At 40.0% G+C, this 27,030-nt stretch overlaps 1 protein-coding gene across 3 annotated transcripts; it reads left to right on the top strand.

The window, feature by feature from the left end:
• Window positions 1-288: 288 nt before the first annotated feature.
• On the top strand, window positions 289-25,487 carry CANX (calnexin). Of its 3 annotated transcripts, none has more exons than XM_048487918.1 (16): window positions 356-436; window positions 1,733-1,778; window positions 7,486-7,674; window positions 9,358-9,431; window positions 9,561-9,619; window positions 10,085-10,226; window positions 12,219-12,300; window positions 12,877-13,069; window positions 14,315-14,504; window positions 15,297-15,410; window positions 16,620-16,776; window positions 19,048-19,263; window positions 20,706-20,825; window positions 20,927-21,059; window positions 21,145-21,245; window positions 22,361-25,487. In XM_048487918.1, the coding sequence occupies exons 3-16, from the start codon at window positions 7,489-7,491 to the stop codon at window positions 22,412-22,414; spliced, it is 1,821 nt and encodes a 606-aa protein (XP_048343875.1). In that variant the 5' UTR covers window positions 356-436; window positions 1,733-1,778; window positions 7,486-7,488; the 3' UTR covers window positions 22,415-25,487. The 3 variants fall into 3 exon arrangements, with proteins under 3 accessions (XP_048343873.1, XP_048343875.1, XP_048343874.1); XM_048487917.1 differs by lacking the exon at window positions 356-436 and adding an exon at window positions 455-557; XM_048487916.1 differs by lacking the exon at window positions 1,733-1,778 and having other exon boundaries at window positions 289-436.
• Window positions 25,488-27,030: the final 1,543 nt, after the last annotated feature.

Below are 27,030 nucleotides of genomic sequence, written 5' to 3'. Positions count from 1 at the left end.
GCTAAATCGCCCAGGCATCCTGGCCATCCCATATTTGGGAGGCCAATGTCACTTTAAGAATGAATCGGATTCTTCTTCCTTCCAGTTCCGCCTTCTCCAATGTACCTACCAACCAGCATCCATTTCCTCGCTGGAAGAGCAGCCAATGGAGGCCCTCCACGAAGGGCAGCTCCGTAAGGGCGGGGCTTGAGGGTACTGTCGGCGAAATGACAGAGCCAACCGGCCAATGGGATGCCGTAAGGTAGCTAGGGGCGGGAAGTCAGCAGCCGTCCGAATCAATGGGGTAGAAAGGCAGCAAAGGGTGGAGGCGGAGCCGGTGGCGGGGAGTTGGGCGGGGAGTGAGCGCGCGAGCGGGTGGTGGCTCTTTCTAGAGGGGCACGTGACAGGAGCCAGCGGGGCTGCCCGAAGTGCTGAGGCGGGTGGGGTGTGCAGCGAGGTATGGAGCCCCCCTCCCCCTCCGAGCAAGGGCAGCCTTTTGGCCACCAACGGGTTCTTTCTCCCGCGCGTGGATTCCGGAAGAGGCAAAGCGGGGAAACGGGCTCATGGGCCAGCCTCGGGTGATGAGTAGTGCATGTGGAGGGGAGGGAGAAGGGGACTCGTAGAGAGTTGCGTGCCAGGAGCTAGTGCTGCAGGGGAAGAGCAAGCGTTGGGAAGGATTGCTGCCCTTTGCTGTTCGTGGAAATGGAGGGAGATTGTGGGGAGATAATATGAAAGGTCCAAGGAGCGGGTGGGATCTTGCTGTGTTGGGGCCTCAAGGCCTGTGTGGAGAGATTTCGGTGAATTAACCGGATACTTTCTGCTAAGCAGTGCTTACATCTGGAGGGTATTGGGGTCTCTGTGACACTTGAGGGTTTTTTTTTGAGGGGTGTAAATGCCAAAGGGGGGGGGAAGGTGAGCTCTCATTGTTCAGACATCCAGACCGATGTGGTAATGGTGCAGCATGTGTATGGTATGACTAATCACTGGTCATTGGGATGGGGGGAGGGGGGTGCATCACTCACAGTCTCGAGGTGGGGGGTGCCTGTGCACCTTTTATATTTAGGGAGACACCTGCGGAAGTATAAGACTCCTATACTTTGTTGTATTGGCTTGCGAAGTCAGTTTCAAGTGGATGAGATAAGGTGGAGAACCGTATGGTCTCATGCCGACAGCATTGTTGAATAAGGGAGAAGGATTTAAAAATCTTTTCTACCTTATTAAACCCTTCAATAAATTGCTGGTAAAGACTATAATCCATGCCAAAATTTGCAGTGATGAAAAATGAGAATTGGCGATAATTGTGTTTTTTGTGCGAAAGAAAAATTGTAACTTCTGATGTTATTCTAATGCTGGGTTAACCTGGTGAATTGCCAGGTTAAAATAATACTCTTGAATGTATAGCTGAAAAAAGTCAAAGCAGATAGGCAGTGTGAAATATAAATAAGCTTCGGCTTATGCTTATTCTAGACTGGTATCATAGATAAAGTAGAAGAAGTTACTGGAATTGCGGGGTTTAAAGAGGTACTGGTAGGGATTCCTTGGTATGAAGGAGGAAGTAATATAATAAAACAATAGGCCATGCATAAGAGGGCAAAGGTGAACTGCAAAGGGTGGATACAAACAGTACCCTCAGTGTAGGAATTCTAGATTTTATATTGGTATTTCTGCATTCTTTTGCATTGTTTCAAAATGAATGGAATTCCATTTCTTTGCTGTGCTAACGAATTCAAATATTGGAATTTTTTTTGTACAGGCATTAAATAAAAGCACCATTTTGAAGCAGGAAGTACCCACTGAAGGTGTTTATTTATGAATTTACAAGTCTTACTCATTTCTGTGACCTATTAAATGAAGACTCAGACTGTGCTTGTTGCAATGACTGAAGGAAACTTGAGTTTGTCAAGGCTGAGAAGGTTTTATGAATACCCACAAACGATTTACAAATAAGTAGATCGCTTGTAATATTCTAGAAGATAATAGCATCTAAATATACAAAATATTCTTCACAGCAAAAGTTGGTTAACCATTAAACATATTTCAGCATCTTAATCAAAGATGATGAATTATGGGAATTCCAAAGTTAATAAAAGGAGACTAAATATTTATATATATTCTTGTCAAAAGTAGGAACGTATATTTCTGATTTTTTTGTATTTGGTTATAATGTATTGGAAGTAGCAAAACTATATGTGTGAGCTGTAGTTCAGTGACATCGTAAATGTTATTAACTGCTTTTATTTGACATTCAGTTAGGCATCTGTTGGGTGTTGTGTTCTGACTCCTAAAATAACTGAAAGCTATTTTGAATGAGGACTCCATTACCCATTCTAGAAATTAATAGTAATGTTGCTTTTTAAATATTTCACAGAAGACAAGTTCTTTCTTTCTTGTTCTGTAGAGTACTAAAAAGTAGGCGAGCAGTTCTTTAAGAAATGATTTTTGTTTAATGCCAATAAAGGCTGAATGAATGAATGAAATGATTTTTGACATAAAGGACATATTGTAATTGTCCGACCCCTATCTGCCCTGCTGGCCTATTTGAAATTTCTAACAATTCCCACAGATAGTCAAGCCTTTTTTCTAGTCAGGGTGAATGTACTTCCATCAGCCATTCTGAGCAGCTGGTATATGAAGATTGCATTCCAAGACAAATATTGCAGATGTGGATGGAATGAGCTTGAAACATTGAATCGTATGATCTTGTTTTATCTGTTCTCTACCTAGAGCAAAATATCTATGCTCTATGCTCTACCTAGAGCAAAATATCTGGATCCAATTCTGAGAAATTTCGCCATGCAAAATTCTTTTTGTTGGTGATAGAAGGAAAAAAGGAACTTCTAATGATGGGATTAAGAAAGTTTATAGCATTAATCTCAAATTTAGAAATAAAGTAGAGTTTAAAACATACAGAAATATATGTACATGCTGCTAGTACTACTAATAAGGAGAGAAAGAAAATTTAGTGTGGCCTGACTTGAGACCTTTGGTCAAATGAGTTGACCATTAAAGGAAAGAGTTATAATTCTTTGATAGTGCCAAAATGAAACCAGGTAGAGAAATTAATGAAATATTAAGTGTTATTATATTATAGTAAGTGTTACCTAGAGTAAGCATTCTAGAATGAACAGAACCTCTAATACATTTTCTTTGAGGGAAATAAACTTCAATTAAATTGTATATAGTTCATGTCCTGACTTACTACATAAAGTAATCTTACCATGTCAAAGTTCTAGTCTCCTTAATATTAAGGTGCCTCGGTGATACCTGCTAATGTTACCTTCGAAGTGGAACTAGCCTTTCCTTGTACTGTCTTTCATCTTCAGTGTTTGATGTATTCAGTTTCAACTGTCATCTATGAGAAAATGAATTATTTTCACTTCAGAGCATGGAATAGTTTTATAGATACTATCAAAAACCTCAGAATTTTTTTCTTCAAAGTTCCTATAATCTGCAGATATGTGTCTCAATAACATTATTCAAACTTGCTCAGAAAAAAACTTAAAGTTTTCCATATTCTAGGAAGTCTTTATGACATACCTCTTTGTTGACAAGAGCATGAAGGCTTCCTTTTTCCCTGTAACTGAATAAAACATTGGTTATTCTTTCTGGTAACCTGAGTCTGGTGCAGTTTACCGTTTTAAAGACTTTTCAGACTTAAGAAGGCTTTCATTTAAAACTGTGAAAGTTTAAATTACAGACTTGAAAAGTCAACATGCTTGAATGGTACAGAAAGATATTTCGTACAACAGGAATTCTAAAGCTAAGGAGGACAGGAGTTGTGATGCAATGCCAAAGTTACTTTCTGAAGGGAGCAATAACAAACATATGCAATTTTAGCAAAGAAGGGTTCATTTTTAAAAAAAATTCTTAGAAAATTATAGTGTCTGATATTAGGCATTATAGCCCTGTAAATGATAAAGGCCCATTACCCTGTTCAGTTCCATTCCTCCCTCATGAACCTTGTGTTTATTTTCCCCTTCTTATGTTCTCCACCCCCAACAATACTTGCTTCCACTGAAAGATCCAGCTGCAGTTGTGTGTTCTTTTTGTGGAAAAAGGTGTAATAGCTGGGCTGTTGGGACTTGTTATGTTGGAGGAAGGCGGGTGGGAGAGGGGATGGAATGTTAGGTGAGCAGGACTCCTTTCTTGTCCTCTGAAGCAGCTGTATTTTTCTCAGTGATCTCTTGACCTGTGTGATGTGTTCTTTTTTGCTTGCTTTACAGTTAGCCCAGATTCAATTGAAAATAGTTGGAAAGATTTCTTATCCTCTTCCATATTACTTTGCAGAAGTAGTTTCTGCCCCCTTTTTGTCTCCCAGTGAGTTACTAAATTCGAATTATAGTGAGTGCTAAGTAACCTTAAGTAATCAAGGATGGTAGGCTTCCCATGAACTGTTACAACAGGTAGTTTCATGTTAGATTCTGTTTTAATACCTTGTCATAGTTCCCACTAGCAATTGTCTGGGAAAAGAACAGGTAGAACAGCATACAGAGAAGTTTTTAAATATCATATCTAATCTCAGAGAGATCATTGCACATTTTGATATTGTATCATAGAATTACATGAAGATTTACAAGGATTCCTTACAAAAAGGAAAATTCTTGGATGTTAAAACAATCAGGTACATGTTGCTTTCATGGATTTTGTCACAAGCTGCATCATTCTATGGGCAGGTCAGAGAAAGCATGATCTCGTTGGAGGCGCTGCATCCAATGCTATCTCTTAAGAGTTCTGTCTAGTTCTGTGTTTTCTTTCCAACAGTGGTCAGCCATATGACCCTGTAAATCAAATTAGTGGGGCATGAAGGCAACATCCCTCTTCTTTTCTTTGTACAGTTTTCAGAAGTATATTGCTTCTGAACAATGAGATTCCATTTAACATATACTTGAAACCATTAGCAATATTCTCAAGCACATTATAGTAAATATACTAATTTACATGTTAGAACAATATCTGTTAGGAAGACTTATATAGAACTGGCCTTTTGTGTTAACTGTTAAATATTGATTACTATTTGAGCTTGAGTCTCCTGCTTCTGTAGGATGCAAATAGCTCAACAGAAAAACAAACCTGTGTATTTCTTTTTGAGTGAATTATTGGATCTAACAAAGCTTAATTTTCAAGTTGCTGCTGGAAGTCCAAATTTCAACTTTCAGGTCACCCGGGAAATATTTTGACAATTTGGGTATATACTTTGAGTTATCATTAAACTTATGTGAAAGTAGGTTAACTATTTAGAGGTACATGTTAAGCCCCTGTTTTGGGAACGAAATACATTTCAGATTTTTCTAGTAACCAAGCTGTCCTTGGGTATGCCTACTCTGAATTTTGGACTTATAAAATTTTTAACTTCCTAGCAATTTTGATAACTTGAATGAGTCCATCGTCAACATAAAATACAGCTATAAATGTAGTTTGGCTTTGGTAAAAATTTCTGTTTCTGACTGTAAGTGGATAACTGAAGAAGCAATGAAACGGTCTTGGTGTACTTCAACATTGGCCTGTGCCATGAGATGAATGTCATGACTCAGCTGTGATGTTAGGTGGCAGTTCCATTTTGAATTTTCTGATAACATCTTGTGCTACACAGCTACCAAATTGTAGTGTTTTGATTGGAATAGAAATGGCTTGGGAAAATATTTTTGAGCCCCTATTTGGATAGAGAAGTGTAGAAATGTAATGCTTTCAGAAATATAAGTTAAAACTTTAAATTATTTTTGGCATGGCTTTATCTTTGCTTCAAGAAAACACATAAACAAGAAGTGGATTCAAGATAGATGTATTAGTTTATTTCAGCAGTTTTTCAAAAAAAGTTTTGTTGGTACCTTAGCGGGTAATAGATTTGTAGAAGCATACGTTTTTATGGACTGATGTCTTCAATAAGTCTGTTAGTTTTTAAGATATTGCAAGACCAGAGGTGTAAAATTTGTGGAAATATTGAAGCCGCAGAAGGAAATTTTTTGTTAATTATTTAAAAATTGAAATATATGCTGTACTTATCAAACCTAAACTTACATTACAGCTTCAGCAATACAGCAGTACAATTTTACTATCTGACATATATACGACATTTGAAAGTAGTAGGAATGGAAACATATTGGGTATGGATTTAAAGATGAACATTAAGAACAATGAAGTCTTAATTATACACATTTAAACAATAAAATATTGTTTGTCTACTCTATTGATTATGTAAATCTAATCATTCTTATTCCAAAAGAGAAGATTTCATAGGTGTGTTTTAGTTCTCCTAAGAATGTCTGCATTAGTCTAGAAAGTCCTATGATAGTTGTATAGGTTGTACTTGAAGTTTCTGTGTGGACTGAAACTGATGACAATATCCATGAAAGATTTGGAAACCAATCAGAATTTCCAGAGCCCTGCAGTAAGCTCCCACGCTCCCTTACCCATGAAGCTATTTTTCCTTTTAATTTCTTGCTGTATTATGAATGTTACAACGAGAATAAGAAATTCATGTTAAGCAGTAGTCTTTTGTTGGATTTACATGAGGTTCTTGACAGAGGGTTTTTCCCCCTTTGGAGAGAAATATTGACATATTGGGCTGGATCTGGTAGAAAAGCACGTGAAGGAGTTGGTGCAGTGGATTTTTTCCCTGTCTTCTCCTAACCTCCTCCTGCAGTTTGTGGTGAAATTTCTCTCTGAGCCTCATGAATAAAATGTCCTGCAGAATAAGGCAACAAGGGGGGCATTCAGTAAAATTGCTTCTTAGTGGTTTGCATTAGTAGAGGAGAGAGCAGTTACTTGATTTCCTCATCGCAGCAGCACCCAGTCCTGTGGTTCCTTTTGTTAATGAGGCTCACCAATCCTCAGAGGTGTTTCAGGACAAACCATTGGACGATTGAGGAAGAAGGTGGAGAAAGTCAACTTGTTTTACAGGCTTTTCTGCTGTATCCAACCCATCATCACATATCTATTTGGACTTTGTTTTTCAAGTAATTTTGAAAGGAGATACTCTACAGAGCTTAAGTGATTCGTAGACAGTAATGCTGTATTTTGCATTTGCCCTATCCACAGGAGAACACAAAAGGATGAAAAGGGAAATTTCCATTTAATGTGGGGCTATTGCACCCAAACTGGAAAATGCATCAGTTGAAGAACTTGGACAAATGAATATTCTTTCTGCCAGTTCTGACTGATTCATGGATAATTTTTCCAAGTCACAAACTGTCATTTTTGGCTTTGAGCATATCTTATTAATTTAAAAGTATTGGAAGGACATATATATGCTGCTGAAGTTTTTACTTTCCAGTTGTACATTCTGTGAAGTACATAATGAGACACACATGCCTGTTTGTTTAAAATTTGACCAGTCACCCTTCATTTCTTGTCTACTTGGAAACTTGAATGCAGTTGTTAGGTATAGTGAATGCAGAACCATATTTTCTTACTTATATGTAATGTATGAATTATGAAGAAAGTTGTTTCTAGAATTTGTTGGCATTACTTTCTGAAATCATTCTCCTTTCTTATACTTTTTATCTATAGATCATGAAACCTAATTGGTTGCTGTGTGTAGCATTGCTGTTGGTTGGAACTTCCAGTATCCAGGCACATGATGATGAATTTGACCATGATAACGATGATGTAATAGACATTGAAGATTCCCTTGATGATGGTGCCGAGGAGGTAGAGGAGCTGAAGCATGAAGCCAGTACTCCTCCTCCACTCCCAAAGGTTTGGTTGATTTCTTGATTCTAGGGTAGTTCCACAGCCAAGAATTACGCTTGCGATAAATGTCGCATTATAAAGGTTGGATTTTTAGTTCTAGCTAACGTTGATTTTAACCTGCCTGGGAAATTTGCTGCTTGTTTTTGACGTGCAGTTGCTCCATTAGAGGCAGATATATGACCCAACTACAATCACATTCTGACTTACCGAAAAGACAACTCAGTCTGTTTAAAGTTTGGAACACTTTGAAGGAGTGAATGGTAATGTTATACATGCAGCTAGCAGCAAAACAAAATTACAATAATAAAATTAAAACAGGAACAGTTTAAACCTATTTATACATGAAAGCATCAAGTAACTCTTGAAAACAGAAGGTACTGTTCCACAGAAAAGAAATTTAGTTCTGAAAGCTTGTAGAGTCAACTAGTTCTGGTGGGTTTTCTGGTCTGTGTGGCCGTGGTCTGGTGGATCTTGTTCCTAACTTTTCGCCTGCATCTGTGGCTGGCATCTTCAGAGGTGTATCACAGAGGGAAGTCTGTGAGTGATTCCAGGGAGTGATTCACATTTTCATGCTCTGCAGCCGCAGTATTGGTGAATGCAATATTGGTGGAAACACACCCAAACACAGGATTTGCATCCACCAATACTGCTGCAGGGCATGAAAATGTGAATCACTTCCTGGACTGATAAGCCCCACCTGCAATACAATACTATCAATCACATCTTTGCATAACAAGTTCCACCCAAAAACTTGGTTCCCCACCCTGGGACATGGACAATATATACCCCACTAAAACATTCCTTTCTCTCTGGACACAGTGTGTAACAGACTTCCCACTGTGATACACCTCTGAAGATGCCAGCCACAGGCAAAAAGTTAGGAACAAGATCCACCAGACCACAGCCACACAGCCCGGAAAACCCACCAGAACCAATTGAATCCGGCCATGAAAACCTTCGATAATACCTTGTAGAGTCAGCTGTATCGTTACCTCCAAAAGGGCCAAGTTCCAAAGTTTGCTGGTGGAGGCTGAAAAGACCCTTCCATAGATCCTATCCATCTTCTTTAAATAAGATCCATTTCTGCAGGGTTCTCAGAGCTGACCCAGATGGAGGTGGTCCTTCAATACAAGGAACCGAAGCCATTGATGGCAATGCCAGCACCTTGAATCAGTATTCATTTTAAAAAAAATTCATTTTAAACCGGCTTTGGCAAGAAAATATATTGCAGCCATGCTAGCTGTAAATATGGCTGTCACAAACTGAAATACAAGCCAGAAATGCAGCATAGATTTGTTCTGATTGTAGGCCAAGCACTGTTCCTTTTGCTGTTTGGGTTTCTGGTTCTTCTAGGCCAAAGAAGTACTGCCCTAGGATTTGCAGTGGGGTATGGAACAAGGTGCTGTAGAGGACCATCTGAGAAATAATTGATGAGAATGAAGAGCAGTTGAGCTCTTTTAAGTTGGTAATTACGCTGTCAACCTAGAAGTATATTAGTTTGATGCAAGTATAATAACACATGAAAATCAAGAATACAAATAATTAAAATAGTGAAAACTTTTTACAAAATGTCTGCCCTTTCTCCTTGCACAAGAACCACAAAGGTTTTGATAAAAGATGAGGTGTATATATAATAAAATAAATAATTTTTAAATCAGTAAATGTATATTGCATATTCTTCCCCATCAGGTAACTTACAAGGCCCCAGTCCCAACAGGAGAAGTTTATTTTGCTGAGAACTTTGATAAAGGAACTTTAGCAGGGTAAGTGCTAATCCAAAGAAGCATAGGTAGATTTAAAACTGGGAAGTATTAACTACAGTATGACTGGTGGGCAGCCAAATTTTTTTTCCAGTCAGTGCCCTTTCTGTAGTCTTTGGTTTTTAATTTCAGATGGATTCTTTCAAAAGCTAAGAAGGAGGACACAGATGATGAAATTGCCAAGTATGATGGTGAGTACAGAAACTTGGTCTTCTATGTGATGTGAGCAGAAATTTTAAATTGGGGGGGCCCAATATTTCCCCTAGATGTTCTAGAATGGGCAGTGCAGTTGGGGCGGGGGGGAGGGGGCTAAATCCCCTTATGGATGCAATGTGGGCTTTCACTGGCATAAATGCCCTCTTGTTGTACCCATTTCGTTGTGCATTGTTCTTCTAGATAGCAGTTGGGTTGTATGCGTCAGCAGAGTTTTGTTTTCTGTACATTTGCCTTTGTTGATGAACTTAATTGCTGTCAGCAGTAACAAAATAGTGAATAATTGCTCTTCAGTAGAACATGTTGAATAATTTAATCAATGGAATATAAATATGAGGATTGGAAATTATGTGGAAGCATGTATTCTACACAGTGGAAGTCTACTGTAAAATATAAACGTTAAGAGCCAGGAGCTGCTTGATGCTTTATTTTGTTTCTTACAGGCAAATGGGAAGTGCAGGAGATGAAGGAAACTAAACTTCCAGGGGACAAAGGGCTTGTGCTGTTGTCCCGAGCTAAACATCATGCTATCTCTGCCAAACTCACCAAGCCTTTTATCTTTGATACCAAACCCCTCATTGTACAGTAAGTAAAAACTTGCCATGTAACAGAGCTGTCTCCAGTCCTAGAGTGATATAGATCTTCTTTTTAAAATGGATCTTCACCCTTTTTAAAGAGGGGACAGATTCTTGCTGAACTGTAAAATATAACAACTTAGTTTGGCGTTCTGCCTGAATATTTGGGTGTGCGGTGAAGGAGCAAGATGGATAACCAAATTCAATGACAAAAGTAAACTACAGTTAGTTCTCTTTGTGAAATATGCAAACTGCTAAAAAACCCACTAAAAACTGAGGTACAATACAAGGTAATAAGGGAAACCACAGTTTGAATTCAGTGTTCTGTTAGCTGAGATAATGTGGCCTTTAGCCACCACCACCATTCTAATCTCTTCTGGCCCTAGAAAGTTGATTCCTCTGATTGCTGGGCCTGTGTGATAACAGCCATGGAGAAAGCGGGGAAAACTGATTTTGCGTCTTTCCTCCTCTTCGCTCTAGTCTCCAAACTCACATAACATCTGGCAGTAGCTGAGACCATATCTCAACATAGCTGCATTTTAGTCTGGTTTGTTGGCTGATTTTGACAAATTGTACCTGAAAAAGTTATACTCGTTCTGAATACGTTTGTCAGTAAAAGGTATTAAGGCAAAGCTAGTTGCACTTCAAGGCAGACTGCAAGTATGATAAGAACCATTCAAACATGAAGGGATTGCACAATATGAAAAGCAATCAGTGAGTAGATTACAAGATATGATAATATTTGAATCTAACATCAAAGATTCCTAGTAAAGACAAAATAACACAATTGGGCTGTGATTGTAGAGTCAGGGAGTAGGGAGAAGAGCACAACACATGCAGATAGAAGGCAGTGAGATGCAAGCAAAGTCAACATGGCAGTGCAGGGAAGACATTATCCCCAGTGTTTGACCTCTGGAGCTGAATCATTTATACCACAGCTTTGCTGCTTCTAGAAGAATGCCCTGAACAATTCTGCTTTGCACAATTTGCAAAATCATAAAGGTGTTGGTCCCTTCCGAATAGCTTTAGATAGACTGTTCCTTCCCTGAGGTGAAAGCCCAACCTAGCTGGATCTGATTAGATCTCAGAAGCAAAGCAGGGGTGGCCTTGGTTAGTATTTGGATGGGAGACCACTAGGGAACATCAGGGTCATGATGCGGAGGCAGGCAGTGCAAACCACCTTAGAATGTCTCTTGTCTTGAAAGCCCTGGGGTTGCTACAAGTTCAGCTGTGACTTGACAGCACTTTCTGCCCCTGCTAGATTGTTACACAGTGTTAATAGTTCCCACAGAAACTCATAAACAGGTGATTGGGGACTGAGTGGGGGGGAGGATTCTTTATGAGCCACATAATTACTATGACCTGGAAATTCTTCAGATCTTGCCTTGGTCATGAATTCAGTTAACTTTAGACAAAATGCTATTCTATTAGTGCATCCCTCCTACTACATCTGAAGAATGGGTGGCAGTGCTTGTTTATCTTACAGGGCTGATGTGAGGAAGGAAGATGGGTAGGCCATCTGTTAGGAGACTGGGAATGTTACATCTGCATTTGACTTATGTAGGAGAATGTCTTGTTTCATTTAGGCATAAATAATAAGCTACCCTGATTTACTTGTGCTGTTTAGGGTGGAGCTATGGCTCAGCAGTAGAGCATCTGCTTGCACAGATCTCCGGTTAAAAGGATCAGGTAGTAGTTAATGTGAAAGACTTCTACCTGAGTTCCTGGAGATTCACGACCTGTATGCATAGATTACACTGATCTTGATTGACCAATGATCTGATTCCATATGAGGCAGATTTATGTGTCCCAGTACTTTGGAATACATCCTGTTTTTGTTAGTACTGCTGAGAAAGTGTAGTTACTGATGTTGTTTAAAGAAACTTCTATAATTGAGAAGCTGATAGTATGTTTTGCTATCTTTCTTCAAATCTGAAATAGTCTTGAGGAGCAAAATGAGGGCGTTTTGTGATTCCATGTTTTCTGTTCCAAATGAAATCAGGTATGAAGTCAGTTTCCAGAATGGAATTGAATGTGGTGGTGCATATGTGAAGCTACTTTCCAAAACCTCTGAACTGAACCTGGTCAGTGACATGCATGATGTTTTCTGTAATTTATTTAAAATTTTGGGCTACTAGCTTAATTTTGGGCTTTTCTTCATGTCTGTCTACAAACTGAATATATTGGGAGACTGGGGGGGGGGGTTTCAGTCACAAACCTTGCTAACAAATTTCTGATAAATTATGCAACTTTTATTTTAGATCTGTTTAGACATCACACATTGCATAAAGTATACATACAGTATACATTTCTGGTGTCAGTTCTACTTTTTTGGGGATTAGCAGCTTGAAGTACGCATTAAGAATCCGTCATTTATAAAAAAAATTCTCAGAGAAAGAGAAGATACTCTTATATACAACATCTTTATTAGATTTTAATTAGTTGATGAGGTTCTTGCAGGGCCGGAGCTAGAGGAAACTACGCCTGGGGCAAGTGTGTACCTTGCGCCCCTACCATGCCCTGGAACGCCTTGCCACACCCCTGCACCAGCGCACCCCCTGCCCCCTTGGCACTATACCATTGGGTTCTTGATTTGTTTAACTGAGCATAGGTAGAATGAAACTATTCACGATTATGCCATATTTTGCTTATTTTTAAAGGATCAGTTCCATGACAAAACTTCCTATACAATTATGTTTGGACCTGACAAATGTGGAGAAGACTACAAATTGCACTTCATCTTCCGACACAAGAGCCCCAAGACTGGCAAATATGAGGAGAAGCATGCAAAACGTCCTGATGCAGATCTGAAGAACTATTTTAGCGATAAAAAGACTCACCTTTACACACTGAGTAAAGCAATTGTATATTGTATTGTCAAAGGCTTTCATGGCCGGATTCAACTGGTTGTTGTGGGTTTTCTGGGCTGTGAGGCCCAGTAGATCTGTGTGGTCTAGTAGATTTTGATCCTAACGTTTCGCCTGCATCTGTGGCTGGCATCTACAGAGGTGTATCACAGAGAGAATTGAGAAGCTGATCTCTGTGATACACCTCTGAAGATGTCAGCCACAGATGCAGGCAAAATGTTAGGAACAAGATCTACCAGACCACGGCCACACAGCCCAGAAAACCCACAACAACCAATTCTATATTATTTGTTTTTATTTACTGTATTTGTATCCAGCCTTTCTCCTTAGTGGAGACCCAAAATGGCTAGTGTTGTTTTCCTTTCCTGAGGTTAAGAGTGTTTGTCTGACCAAAAGTCACCCGAAAGCTTTCATGGCAGAAGTGGTGATTCAAACCTGGATGTACAAAATCAGAGGTCTCCAACCTATGGCCCTCTAAATGTTCATAGACTGGAATTCCCAACTGGCAGAGATGAAGGGAATCATTGTCCATAAACATCTGGAGGGCTGTAGGTTGGAGACCATCTGTACTAGATCCTAGACCAGAGGTTTCTCTGATGTTAGGGTCTGAGCACTTTATCAGTTTCTACCAGCATGGCCAATTGGCCATGCTGACAGAGGCTGATGGGAATTGTAGTTCCTGAACATCTGGAGAGCCGCAGGTTCCCTACCCCTGTCCTAGACCAATACTCTAAACACCACACCATGATGGCCTTTATATTTGGTGATTTTGTTGTTTTGTTAGATGTCCAATGTGAATAGCTCTTATGGATGGAGGGGAAGGATGTCTTGGTGCACTAACTTTTAACAGTGAACTGTGCTGTAAAGAAAGAATGAACTGTACTTTTAGTGATATAGCATATAGCATTCTTATGCTGCTCGTCCTGAAAATCTAGGGTTAACTGGCTTTAAAAATACTCAGTTGCCAATTCTGCCTTAAATGTAAGGATTCTTATAGCCTGCCATACTGTTAAATTAAGGTAATGCATTAATTAGATTCTGTTTCCTGTCACCTACATTGCTGGACAGATTGCTTTGTTGAGACAGTAACACCTATAGGAAAGAAGGTAGTTGACATCTGAGGAGGATACTAATTCAAGATGGGAAGCAGAACTTCATGGGGTTTTCTTTTCATTTCTAGCTCCTTAAAAATATCCATTGTCTCTTTGTTTTTCTTGGGGTCCACTGCTAGTTTTGAACCCAGACAACAGCTTTGAAATCCTCATTGATCAAAATGTTGTAAATAGTGGGAATCTGCTGTCAGACATGACTCCTCCTGTGAATCCTCCTCAAGAGATAGAGGATCCAAATGATCAGAAGCCAGAGGATTGGGATGAGAGAGCCAAGATTGCAGATCCAGATGCAGTTAAACCAGATGATTGGTGAGTAGGTGGTGGTATGAGGAGCCTTGAGAGATGTCGTTTGGCAATCCACAATGACATCTTTGACAGGTACTTCTACAAAAATATATATTAGGAGCAATTTTAATAGAATATCTAGCATACCTAAAAATATAGTAATGCCAGAATGTCTCATTCCCTACTATGGGTAGGATCCAGTTAGCATCTTTGGATCTTTTTTGTGTTCTCCTTCCCCAGAAATACTTTCTGACTCCAGAAGAGTATATTCCCAGGGGTCATAGGATTCATGTGGACTGCTGTCTATGTGAATTGGGAGGTGGTGGGGCAGAGCTGAACACTGGGTTCTGCTCAGCCAAGGCCAGTGTTCAGCACTGCACCTCTGCTGCCTCCAAAGGTCATGTGACTGAGCCCAACGTTCAACTCTCTGCCGCCTGCCCTTTTCAAGCCCATGTGGACTTAAGAGGTGGTGTCCAGTAGGTCAATGAAGGAGGGTTGAGAGAAACACTCCCCCCTTTTTAATGGTGCAGAGCCAAAGCAGCTTGAGAAAGTGCTGAAAATTTTTGGCACTTTGGCGATCTGCATTTTGGCTCCCTTACATTACTGCCAATTCTTTGGCTGAAAATAAACCTGAAAGAAGCCGAAACAGATGCACAGATGCTTTATCCAGATGCATAGCCCTAGGAGTGGTCACTAAAATGAAATCTGCTAAAAGCTGATATTGGCACCTGAGGCTGAAAAACATCATGACAAATGTCATTCTTGGCTTAACATTTGCAAAGTTAATTGTGTGGTGTCTTTCCTGCCATCCTCTAGGGATGAGGATGCTCCTGCTAAGATTCCAGATGAAGATGCTGTGAAGCCAGAAGGCTGGTTAGATGATGAGCCAGAATACATTGCAGACCCTGATGCAGAGAAACCTGAGGATTGGTAAATTAACCTAGATTTACTTAAATATATATGTATTATTGGCTTGCAAAATGGGCAATTTAATTTTTTCCCCTTGCAACTTGCTTAAATAACTAGAGCAGGGGTCTGCAACCTGTGGTTCTCCAGATGTTCATGGACTACTGTTCCCAGGGGCTGATGGGAGTTGTAGTCCATGAACATCTGGAGAGCCACAGGTTGCAGACCCCTGAGCTAGAGAGATAGAATGGACCTCCAGTTTGGACTACTGTAACTCACTCTATGCAGGACTACCTTTAAAGCTGCTCCAGAAAGCTCAGATTGCCCAGTATACAGCAATGTGGGTCCTTACTGAGATCCCATTCAGAGTGCACGTATGACCAGTGCTTCACCAGCTTAACTGGCTGCCAGATAAGCACCAGATCAGATTCAGGATTTTGGTCTTAACTTTTAAAGCCCTAAACAGTCTGGGGCCATCATACCTGTGGGGCAGTTTCTGTTGATACGCCTCTCAAAGGGCATTACGCTCAGCTGGCAACAACTTATTGGTGGTCTCTGACCCAAAAAGTGTCTGGCTTTTCTCAGCCTGATAGAACTCCCTTTCTAATGAGGCCCAGCCCCTGTTTCAGTTCTGCAGTGTCTCTAGGAGTAAGATATTCCACCAGTCCTATGGTTGAGAACAGCAACTTTTCCACTGTAGCTGGCCTCCCCGTTTCCCTCGCCCCCTTTCCCTTCTTGGTTTCCCCTCCTTCTTTTTCTTCTCTATTCTTCTTTCAACCCTTTCCTGATTGCTCTCCCCAATTGTGCCATCAGTTTTTGGAGGGTGCTGTCTGGTGTGTTATATTGGATTATTTTAACTGTTGACATATGTTTGTATGAGATCTTCATTTTAATTTAATCTTTTAGTCAGGTTGTTGTGGATTTTCTGGGCTGTGTGGCCATAGCATGGTAGTTTTTTGCCTAACGTTTTGCACGCATCTGTGGATGGCATCCTCAAACGCATGTCACAGTAAGATGTTTCTCTCTGTGGTACATTGTTGGGAACAAAAACTATCAGACCATGGCCACACAGCCCAGAAAATCCACAACAACCTGATTCTGGTCGTGAAAGTCTTTGACAATACATTGAATCTTTTCGAGTTGGACAAACTATTGTAGTAGGTCAAAGGCACAGTTAATGTTCTTTTTAATAAGCACCCCATGGAGTCTTAAAACAAAGTCTCCTTTTTTCAGGGATGAAGATATGGATGGAGAGTGGGAGGCACCTCAGATTGCAAATCCCAAATGTGAGTCAGCCCCTGGCTGTGGTGCCTGGCAGCGGCCCATGATTGACAATCCCAACTTTAAAGGCAAATGGAAACCGCCCATGATCGATAACCCTAACTACCAGGTAAACTCTTCTATATTCTGAACTACTTATTTTGATTGATCGCCTCCTTCTCCCCAATGGGGAGCTCAGAGTGTAACATCATCCTTTCCTCTACTTTATTCTCACAACATTGAACACGTGAGGAAGGTTTGGCTATGCCTGGCCCAAGGTAACCCAGCAAATTTTAACTTGACAATGATGGCGCCGCTGGTCCACTCCATGGGGGGAGACTTCCACAGCAGCATGAAAATGGAGGATTTTAACATTTAAAATGCAACTGCCAGTATACAGCAGTAGCATAGAGGTGGTCCCCTGCAGCTTGAGGTGGCAGCAGGCCCTTCCGAATAGGACAACTGCAGACAATGAGGGGGCCAGAGGCACAAGGGCTGAGCACAGCAGCAGACCCGGCCCAGAAGGGAGAGGGTTGAGGCTAGGGAGATGTACTGCCAGTCAGTGAAATCCCACCTTCCTCTTAAAGGGAAAGGTGTGGCACCCTCCCGGTGGGAACTTGGGATCCCCCAAGGTGACAGCTCATTTCCAGATGTCAGTTCCCCCAGAAACCGTGGCTGCTTGGGAGTGGACTATATGGCAACACTCACCCCCCACAAGCTGTCTTGCCTCCCCAGGCTCCATTTTTAAAGTTCTAGAAGTCTCCCAATCTGGATCTGCCACCTCTCCCTCCCCCCACACCACATGTGTCATATCACTGAGTGTAGACTGCTGCAGGACTGACTGCATTTGAAGATGGGCCTCTTTAGTAAGCCTACCACTCGCTTATCTTAATTACAGCCCCCTGGCCAGGGGGTGGGATTGTGGAAGTGGGTGCTGCTGTTCCAAATGTCTCTGGATGATAAGTGGGGATGGCTTTGGGTATCCCCGGAGGCAGGGAGAGGAGCTTACTGAGGCTGCCTCCAGAGTGTTGTGATGTAAAAAAAAATTTTTTGTTCCCCTGAAAAGGTGAAAGGCTGACTGTGAAGTCGGAGCTAGGAATTCCCAAGATCAGTGAAGAATAAATATTCTGTTTCAGTGCCTTGGGCAAATATTTCTGTTGCCTAACGACATCTGCAGAAGCTGAGTGTCTTAGAAGGAGCTGCACATCTGTACAAATGGCTGTTCTCTCCACAGAGCATTCACCCTAAACATCCACCGTATTGTCAGTGGGTTCTCCTAGCTCACAGGGGACTGTTGCTCTGGGATGAAAAGCAGATGGCTGAAAACTGACTGACAACATGTCCAGCCAAAAGCCTGGTTCATACTATGGGCACAGCCCTGATCCCTTTTGCAAATGGTCCCCTACAAAAGCCAATCTCTATGTCTTTTTCTCCCTCTGGCCCTTTCCTTAGGATAGACAAATGGGGCTGAGATTCCTGGAATCTGCTTGGCCCCTCCAAGCCTCCATATTGCTAGACCCACCCTTGCCCCCCCATCAAAATTAACCAGCTTTGTTTTCCCTTTGTTGAAAGACAGTCTTTACAAGCAGAAGGCAACTGGGAGCCTTCCTGGCTGTCCCTTCCTTCCTCTTCACACCCTCCCTGCTACTACATTCAGTGGGCAGGATCTCCAAGGCTCCACCCTGTTTCCAGGAACCATAGAAGACATCCCCCGTGTGCCATAGAAGAGCTTCCCCAACCACAGGACCTGACTGCCCACCCTTGATCTGATCTACACTGTCACTCTGCACTGTAGTCTTGTCCCTGTACCACTGCTATGTCTCCACTAATTGCATTCCAGACCCTGATGGACCGCTAAGTAATGGTTTCACTTTTAGCTAAGGTTCCTGAGTCTTTGTACAGAGCCTGGTACCCTGAGGTCTGTCCATGCAGAAGGACCACTGTTATTTAGAAAGGCTCTGTCTGTTCTGCAGGCAGCTTTCAGTGTCTGTGGTGCCAGTGAGGCTCTATCTCTGCCCCTGTGACAGAGATCTTTGTATCCAAGGATCTGAAACAGGTCTTTCCCAGCCCCATTTTCAGAAATCTTTTTAACTAGCGATATTGGGGATTGAATCCGGGACCTTCTCTGAAAAGAAAACTTTCTACCACTGATGTACAGGCAGAACACAGCTGCAAATGTAGGGAAAACAGTAAAAAAATTACTGGGAATTTGGGAAAATTGGGAAAACTATCATGGAGAAATCTCTGTTATGTGCACAGTTTATATGGTAGCAATGGAATTCTGAATAAAAAATGGAAGAAATTGATGGCCTCAAATATGCTGTCCCATTCATGAACCTCTTGAAGGTTCAGTGATTCTAAATATTTATGCTAGAATTAATTACTGTCTGTATTTTTCTAGGGCATCTGGAAGCCGAGGAAGATTCCAAACCCAGATTTCTTTGAAGATTTGGAGCCTTTCAAAATGACTCCCTTTAGTGCTCTGGGGCTTGAGTTATGGTCTATGACTTCTGACATATTCTTTGATAACTTCATCATCTGCACAGATCGAGGAGTGGCCGATGACTGGGGTAATGATGGATGGGGTCTGAAGAAGGCAGCTGATGGTGCAGCTGAGGTGAGGAGTACAGATTGTTTCTTTTCATAGTGACTACATAGAAACAACAGAACAGAATGGAACCCAGGATTTACCTTTTCTTCCCATTCTGTGTTGTCTGCTTTGACACCCCACTTCAGAAAAAACACAACAACCTCTCTCTCTTTCTGTCAGTTGTATGCTGAACCTGGTCAGGGGTTAGCCTGACTAAGTCCAGTGTTCGGGTGCCCTGCCCCCAAACTCCTCATGGAGTTTGAAGCAGGGGCATAGTTCAATACTGGGCTCGGCCTCGTTGGGTCCAGCTGTAAATCACAGACTTCAAGCCTGCAGTTTAAAGCTGGACCTGGTCAGGTTGAGGCCATCATCATACTGCAGGCTTGGCTTCCAGCTTTATACTGCTGACTCTGCCCCCAGAATCCTATCTCTAAAATAAAGTGGAGCTTTGGCAGTAAAGCCAGCAGTATAAAGCTGGACTATCTATGCTGAACTTGCAGGCTGGGCTGGGCTGGGCTTGGCCTCGCAGGGCCCAGAGTTCAACTCTGCCTACCTCTGAGCTCCATGTGGTCTCAAGCGTATTTTTCAAGTTCAGATTTAAACAAATTGAAAATTTGGGGGAAACCTGATAAGCAGGTATGGAATCTCTGTGGTTTTTTTTTTTGCCCACCCCAGAACTTTTTTTGCCCATCCCCAGAACTTTTTTTAAAAGTTTCTTGATTGTGTGTCTGTTTTTGAATACTCATACGTGAGCATCAAGCAGAATGTTCTTTGCTGTTGGTAGGAAGGTTTTTACTCAAGATATTTGAGATAAGTATATTGTTTTACCATTTAGAAGCATAGGTTACAAAAATGACTGACATAAAGTCAGACAGTAGGTCTTTGAGTCAAAGGTTTGCTATTTCAAGGATTTGGTATTATCAGAAATAATGTATGCCCTGGCCTAGACTAGTTTGATCTGATCTCAGGAGCTAAGCAGTGTTGGCTCTAGTTAGTATTTGGATGGGCAACCTCCAAGGAATTCTAGGGTCATGACGCAGAGGTAGGCAATTGCAAACAGCCTCTGAATGTCTTTTGCCTTGAAAACCCTACAGAGTGGCCTAAGTCAGCTTTGACATGATGGCTCCCCCCAAAGATAATGTAATGAAAGATTCTCGTTAACACAGATGTGTCAGTTTTCTGCACAGCTCTTTTGCTTGGCTGCTTAGATAAAATTCTTAATATTAAAGCAGTTCTGTTAGGAATTGTTAATGGTTGGGCTTCTTTATTTAATCAATTCCAGTTCACTGTTATGGGTAACCTTATTTTGACTTTAATATTCTGGGTTCATATGGTAAATGCTGATGCACTGAATGTTAGTAATTCAAAGAATACTCATTTAGGCTGATTGTTAACCCTATCTGGCATTTGTGCAATCTGCTATTGACAGTAACAGAATATATATATTTAGGTTTTGATTTGTCTTCTAGCCTGGCGTTGTGGGTCAAATGATGGCAGCTGCTGAAGAGCGTCCCTGGCTTTGGATAGTTTACATCCTGACTGTGGCTCTGCCTGTGTTTCTTGTTATCCTTTTCTGCTGTTCTGGAAAGGTATGTGCTCTGGAAAGAATTTGAGATGTATCTTGTAGAATCACAACATAAATAATTTCTGAGAAGCAGTTGATTATGGAGCTGTTTTGTAATTGTTTCAGAAACAACCAAGTGCTGCAGAGTACAAAAAAACTGATGCCCCTCAACCAGATGTAAATGAAGAAGAGAAGGTAGAAGAAAGAGATAAGGAAGATGCGGAGGAAGAGGAGGAAGAAATGAATGAAGACAAGCCAGGTAACCCAAATGGATTCAGCAGTAGAAAATTATTGAGATTTCTCATTCATAGGAAGCTTGTTATAAAATTTTATATGCACTTTAGAAGTGAAGCAGAAGAGTGATGGTGATGCAGAAACCGCAAGTCAGGAGGAAGAGGAAGAAGAGGAGGATGAGGAAGAAGAAGCAAGGAAACCCACTGAAGAGGTAAATATTTGACTGAAAACCTTTTCACTAAAGCACATGTAAGTCTGTAGTCGGAAACTTTTTCACAAGAGTACCATGCAATACAGTCCTCTATAAATTGTGGATCACAAGCTGCCCACCACCTGTTGATAAGATCACTTCTAAAGCTTAGCCCAAAGTATTCCCATATAGGACCTGTTATGTGAATTTTGAAAGTCCAGTACAATATGACAGTAGGATTCAAAAGAAGAACAAAACATATTTTTGAATTGTTTTAAGAGATTATTTATATATGGCTTAAATTTTATGTCTGTACAAGTTTTCTACTTACACGTTTTTAAATTATATCTAGCAATTATCTGGAAAAACTCAGCTGAGTTTTGTCACATCCTAATTTCTCCAGTAATCAGATTTTTGCTACAATCCTGTGTTCAAGGACTAATTGCAGCAAACCTAAATCTACCAGTTCAATAAACCATCTGAACTCACTCTGGAATTTTAGAGGACTGCCACTGCATTATGGTGTATTACATGGAAGCAACATTATTGTAATAAAAGCTACCATTCACCAGTGCAGCTGCATGTGAAATAATTTTAAAGATAAGTATTTTAAAGAGAACTGCTTTGGCATTATCCCATACAAATAAATAATCAGTCAGAATCAAGGGCTGCTGCTGGTTGCTAGGCAGTGTTTTCCATGATATGAGTTTTTCACCAATCTTCTTCCAGTTTCAAGCTGTTCCTCCTATATTTGTATGAAGTTTGAATTTTATTTTAAGACATCTTAAAGAAGTGTATTATAGCTTGAGCTTATTTTTAAAAATCTTATCTACATCATAAAATCTTGACTGATTTCTATCCAAAAGAAACAAATTTATTGATTTTATTTATTGATTTTATTTAATATACCGCCCCATCCCCAAAGGGCTCTGTTTGACTGGCAGCTGATGAGGCAAGCCACTGAACTTTTAAAATTGGCTTTTAAAAGTGGGAACTGCAAGTGCATATAGCACGTTAATCTGCAGCAGAAAAGGCTAACAAAAACAACAACCTCAAATTGTACCATTAGGAATTCAAGCTGAAGGAAACACTCCGGTATGTTTATGTAGAAATTTTATTATTTTGCCTTTTTATAGGAAGAAGAAACTGCAAATCGATCCCCCAGAAATAGAAAATCAATAAAAGATTGAAGTACCTTAAGAACTTGATCTGATTAATTTTCCCCAACATGGTTTTGGGAGAGGACCTTGGATACCTTATGCTGAAACTCAGAAAAAACCTCAAGACTTCACCATCCACAGGTTCCTGTCAAATGCTCTCCAATGTACATGAGTGTTTAGCAGTAAAATATTCGCAGTTGTGTTTTTAAATAGAGTATTCCTGTAGAAAAAGAGTGCATTTAACACAACCCAGCTATGGATTTCTGGAATGTTACACGAACTAATGTTTTTTCTTTTGTGTTTAAAGAGTTTGTTTTAAATAGAATGATAGATTTGCCAGTCTCAAACTTGGCTTAAATTAATGCATTAACACATCAACTGTGGAAATGAATATCAGAAAAATGCTAGCTTCTTTAAAAAATATGGACATTCTGAAACCATATTTCTCTTAATTTGATCATGTTAAAGCAAGGTTGTCAATTCAATGAATTAACTTTTTCATTTCAGTCAAAAATAGAATGGGTAATTAAAATTCATTAGAAGAAAATAATATCAAGAGTTCAAATACTTTTTCCTCATCTTTCATTGGAGAAAAAAAACAGGTCATGAACTATCCATGTTGGGCATGGGTTCCATCTACTTTACAGTATTTTCACTTGGCCTGATTTTGGGAACAGGTTTTGAATTAAGGTACTAAGGCTGAAACTGGATGTCCTGTTGCTTTAGTACTTAAACTCTTTTCAGAATAGAGTTTGTTTTCCTTGTGTGCTGGGTTTTCTATTTTTTTCTCCTTTGTTTTAAAATTATTTCCTCCCATTACTGCTTCTGCTGTTTCACAATGCTTGCAGAACGCAACATGGCTGGTACAGAATACATATGTTCAGCTCACCATTAAGTCTGTTCATTTTTTTTTTATTCTCAAAAGGTGAAACTATTTCTGAGGTCCAAATGCTGTGGACAGGGCAGTGTTGCTAATTTTCTCATTGTTGCCATTATATGTATGCTAATGACAGAGACAAGATGATCTAAAGCAGAGGCAAGGTGATCTGAAAGACTTGCACCCAAGAGCAGATGTCAGTATGTGTGGCTAAAGGAGGAGCATGTAAAACAAATTGCTGGGTATATGTAACAGTTTGAATCTGCATCTGCTCTTCATGTATCAACCTATATTGTGAATTTAGGGGGTTCCAATTCCAGCTGAATAAATTTTTTTAAAAAGTTTCATTGAGTATTTAGCAGTTTAAAGGCCTTTTTGTGTAGAATACGGACAACTATCAGAACGTATGCCTCTAAGAGGATAAAACTGTAATCCCTTCACTGTATTAAAATGAGTGGGGGAAGGGGCAAGATTAGATGCCTTGAGTGCTATCTGTTATCCATTATTCTTGTGTAAATGGGCAAAATTGTGTTTTGTGCACTGAATAGAAACACTCCCAAGTTTTTTCTTGTGGATAAAAAGAATTCTCAAAGTGATCAAACTAGTTCAGAAAACATTTTTAATGGCTGCCTGGTAACAAGAGCTTTGGCTGCATATGTGGTATGGTTATTTTATTCAAATTCACAACCATAAATACCCTTCTAACCTTCTTGACATGGTCAGTGCATAGATATTCCAAACCAGCTAAAAGTGTATGCTTGCGGACCATTTTATTTAGAAAAGAAGTCTTGCGCACCTTGTTAAACTTTGCTGATTACCTGACAGTTCCACAATGTCACTGCTGCCTTGTTGGGAGCTATAGGGGTTGCAGGCATGGCTTTCATAATTAGCTCTTTCTAGTCACTGGTCTGAAACATTGTTTAGACAGCAATGGAACTGCTGTCCATGTTTGTCTCTTGTCTTATTCCAACCCATAGTTGATATGCAGTGACTGTTTACAGTGTGTACTGTTTTAACATGTTTGAGTTAATACTATCTGTTTTTGTGCATAATACTTCAACAACCCCTTTTTCCTGTGAATCGTGCTCCTTTTTCTCCAGCCCACTGTGAGAAATGAAATACTAATTTCATTTACAAACGAAGTTCTTGAGACAATGCTTAATTAAAACTAAACATTTTTTCCGGCTTCCATACAACCTCTTGAGAAAGCATTCCTGCTTGCATGTTCTGGCTCTTCTGATGTCAGTGAAATTTTAAAAGGCACTACAGTGACATTTTTGCAATCTATTGCTTGAAATGTACTGCTTTAAAGACCTTTAGCCCAGTGTTTAACTGTGAACCCATTTTAAGCAGTGTGCCACACTGAGAGATGACTGTTGCAATCAGCTGTTTCAGAATGGATGTAAGGGTTCATGTAGATTGTAGTTTTCATATTACAAGCACTGATGCTGTCTGATCTGAAAGATGACGATTTTTAAAAAGAGTACTTCAACGTGAAACCTTTTCAAAATCTATAATGGTACAGCTAACTTAACAGTAGGTAGAATCTGGGTAATGACTTCAATAAAATGAGTTGAATTGAAATGATGGTGGGGAAGCAGAGTCCTAAACTGCATTAGTTAATTTTGATGTTTTTTTAAAGTAAATGTTCCCTTTCCCAGACTATAACTTTAGATTGCACTGAATAGGATGCAATGGCTTATTCTTTTGTCTGGTAAATAAGTTGCATTCTAGAAATCTCAAACCATTTTGGGTTAGTATCTTGGGTGAAAATAGATACTATGTAACAAGGTAATGCTCCTTCAGTGAAGGTAGCATGCCTTTGGATATTTTACATTGCTAACTTAAATTAAAATTACAGATGGTAAAATGCATTGAGGCTCCTATTCTGGCAGTTTCGGATGCCAGAAATCTCATGCAGTCAGTCATTAATGGGGAAAAGTATTCTAGTTCTTCAATGCTTGGCTTCACAATTTGTGGCAGTAAATATGGTGCTATTGGCTACTTGGCACCCTTCTGCCTGCACATACTAGTTTTCTAAGTGCCAGTACTGCATCTGTACAAGTTGTTTCTGATACAACCCCCTCAAGTGTTAGTAGATGAGACTATGACTTCTCAAAGTCCTGACTGTTAAAAGAACTGAATATTCAGTATGCATATATAATATATTGGTTAAGTTATGAAGAAATGTAAGCTTACTCTGATTAATAAAGAAGCACATAATTACCTTTGTTTCATTTTGTCAAGTCTGCAATAACTTTTTTTATACTTGGGTTTAAGACAAAGTTAAGCTACAGGAGAAAACTCAGCAAGGACCTCTAAAGCAAGTGTTTCCTGAGACCAGGCAGCACTGAGAGAAATGGACATTTCTATAGTCCCATCAACAGGCTAAAGACACAACAAAAAATATTTTGCAATACATTGTTCAAACTATTGAAATTGCTAAATATCAGTTACTGGCATGAATTGCATTCCCTTGCTTGGTTGAACTAGTAACATTTCGAAAAAGAAAAAGCAAGCAAATTTGTTAAAGTGAGCAAGATGGATTTAGATGTCTGTATCTCAAAGTTAATTGAGCCCTGCACATTAAATTGCATGTGCTGCTTTTTGTGGCTTGATCTGTCATAGCATCAGGAAGTCCAGGCACGACAGACTATCATAGTTCTACAAAAGATAACTGATGTGAAATTAAAGTTATTTGGAAACAGCAAAATCCTAAGGGAAAATAGAGACTTTCAAACCTTTTATTTCATATGTTTACCGTAATTATTTGTACACTGGCCAGAGCCCTTCAGGCGTGGGTGGTATAATAATAATAATATTTTATTTGTTAGTTATCTTAAGGCATGAAGCATCTAATGTAGTCAGCCGAAGAACTGGAGGAAAACAGGTGAGTGGCTTTTTTAATTGATTCTTTAGATATGCAGATTTAGACTACTTGTTGGTGCTTAAAAGTTCACTGTTACTCTGGGCTAATGAAATCTATCTTAATTCAGTGCTTAAGGTAAAATTGAGAGAGCAAATAAATAACACTACACTCACCCTAAGTTTGGGGTAAGGTGCAATGAAAGTATAGTGAATGCTTCTGTAGACTTTGGTATATTCATTTTGTGTGGTTAATGATTGCAAACATATTTTGAGTCTGGCACCTTGTTCAAGTATTAAAATTGTGCAACTTGCATATTGACCCAGTACTTACCTGCATTTATTTGAGTCAGTGCTGTGTTGGCCTGAACCTCTATGCTAGTTCTGCAGATTTCATACATTTAACACTTTCGAGCACCTTGAAAAGCTGCTGCTATTTTCTTATGGAAATGTGCTGCTTATTTGGTTGAATTTCACAAGAAATTTACAAGCTCTGATATTCTTAACTTGTAAGATATTTGAGCTTTGATAGCAGTCTACCAAATTTCCCTGTAAATCTGCGTTGGAAGATCTTTGAGGTCTTGCAAAAGGTTCTAGGCAAAGAAGTAGGCCTACAATATTCTCCCTATGGCTTGGTTACTATTAGGCCCAAAGTTTTGCCTAATGGTTTATGTTTATTTTTAGGTTCTTTAAAAAATCACGGCCTACTACAGCACCCTACAGTAGTGTAGAGGATTGTTTCATTAAATAGCCCTGTTGGCCTGCAGTAGAAAAGCTAGATTAAAGTCCAATAGCACTGTCAAGAGAAACAAGATTTAGTGGCGACGTTGGCGAAGTGGCCCATACAGTTTCCACATAGAAAGCTGGCGGAGGGAGGACTTTTTTCTTTTTGACTAGAGATGTC

This window comes from Sphaerodactylus townsendi, linkage group LG03 (assembly GCF_021028975.2).
Source record: "Sphaerodactylus townsendi isolate TG3544 linkage group LG03, MPM_Stown_v2.3, whole genome shotgun sequence".
Lineage (NCBI taxonomy): Eukaryota > Metazoa > Chordata > Lepidosauria > Squamata > Sphaerodactylidae > Sphaerodactylus > Sphaerodactylus townsendi.
Note: the sequence above shows the minus strand (reverse complement) of the source record. Positions and strands in the feature narration are given on the sequence as shown.

Coding starts and splice junctions, on each gene's coding strand:
- CANX (XM_048487916.1), top strand. CDS start 7,489: ATGAAACCTAATTGGTTGCTGTGTGTAGCATTGCTGTTGGTTGGAACT. Junction 12,301..12,876: donor AAACCTCTGAACTGAACCTG/GTCAGTGACATG, acceptor TTATTTTTAAAG/GATCAGTTCCATGACAAAAC. Junction 21,060..21,144: donor AATGAATGAAGACAAGCCAG/GTAACCCAAATG, acceptor TATGCACTTTAG/AAGTGAAGCAGAAGAGTGAT.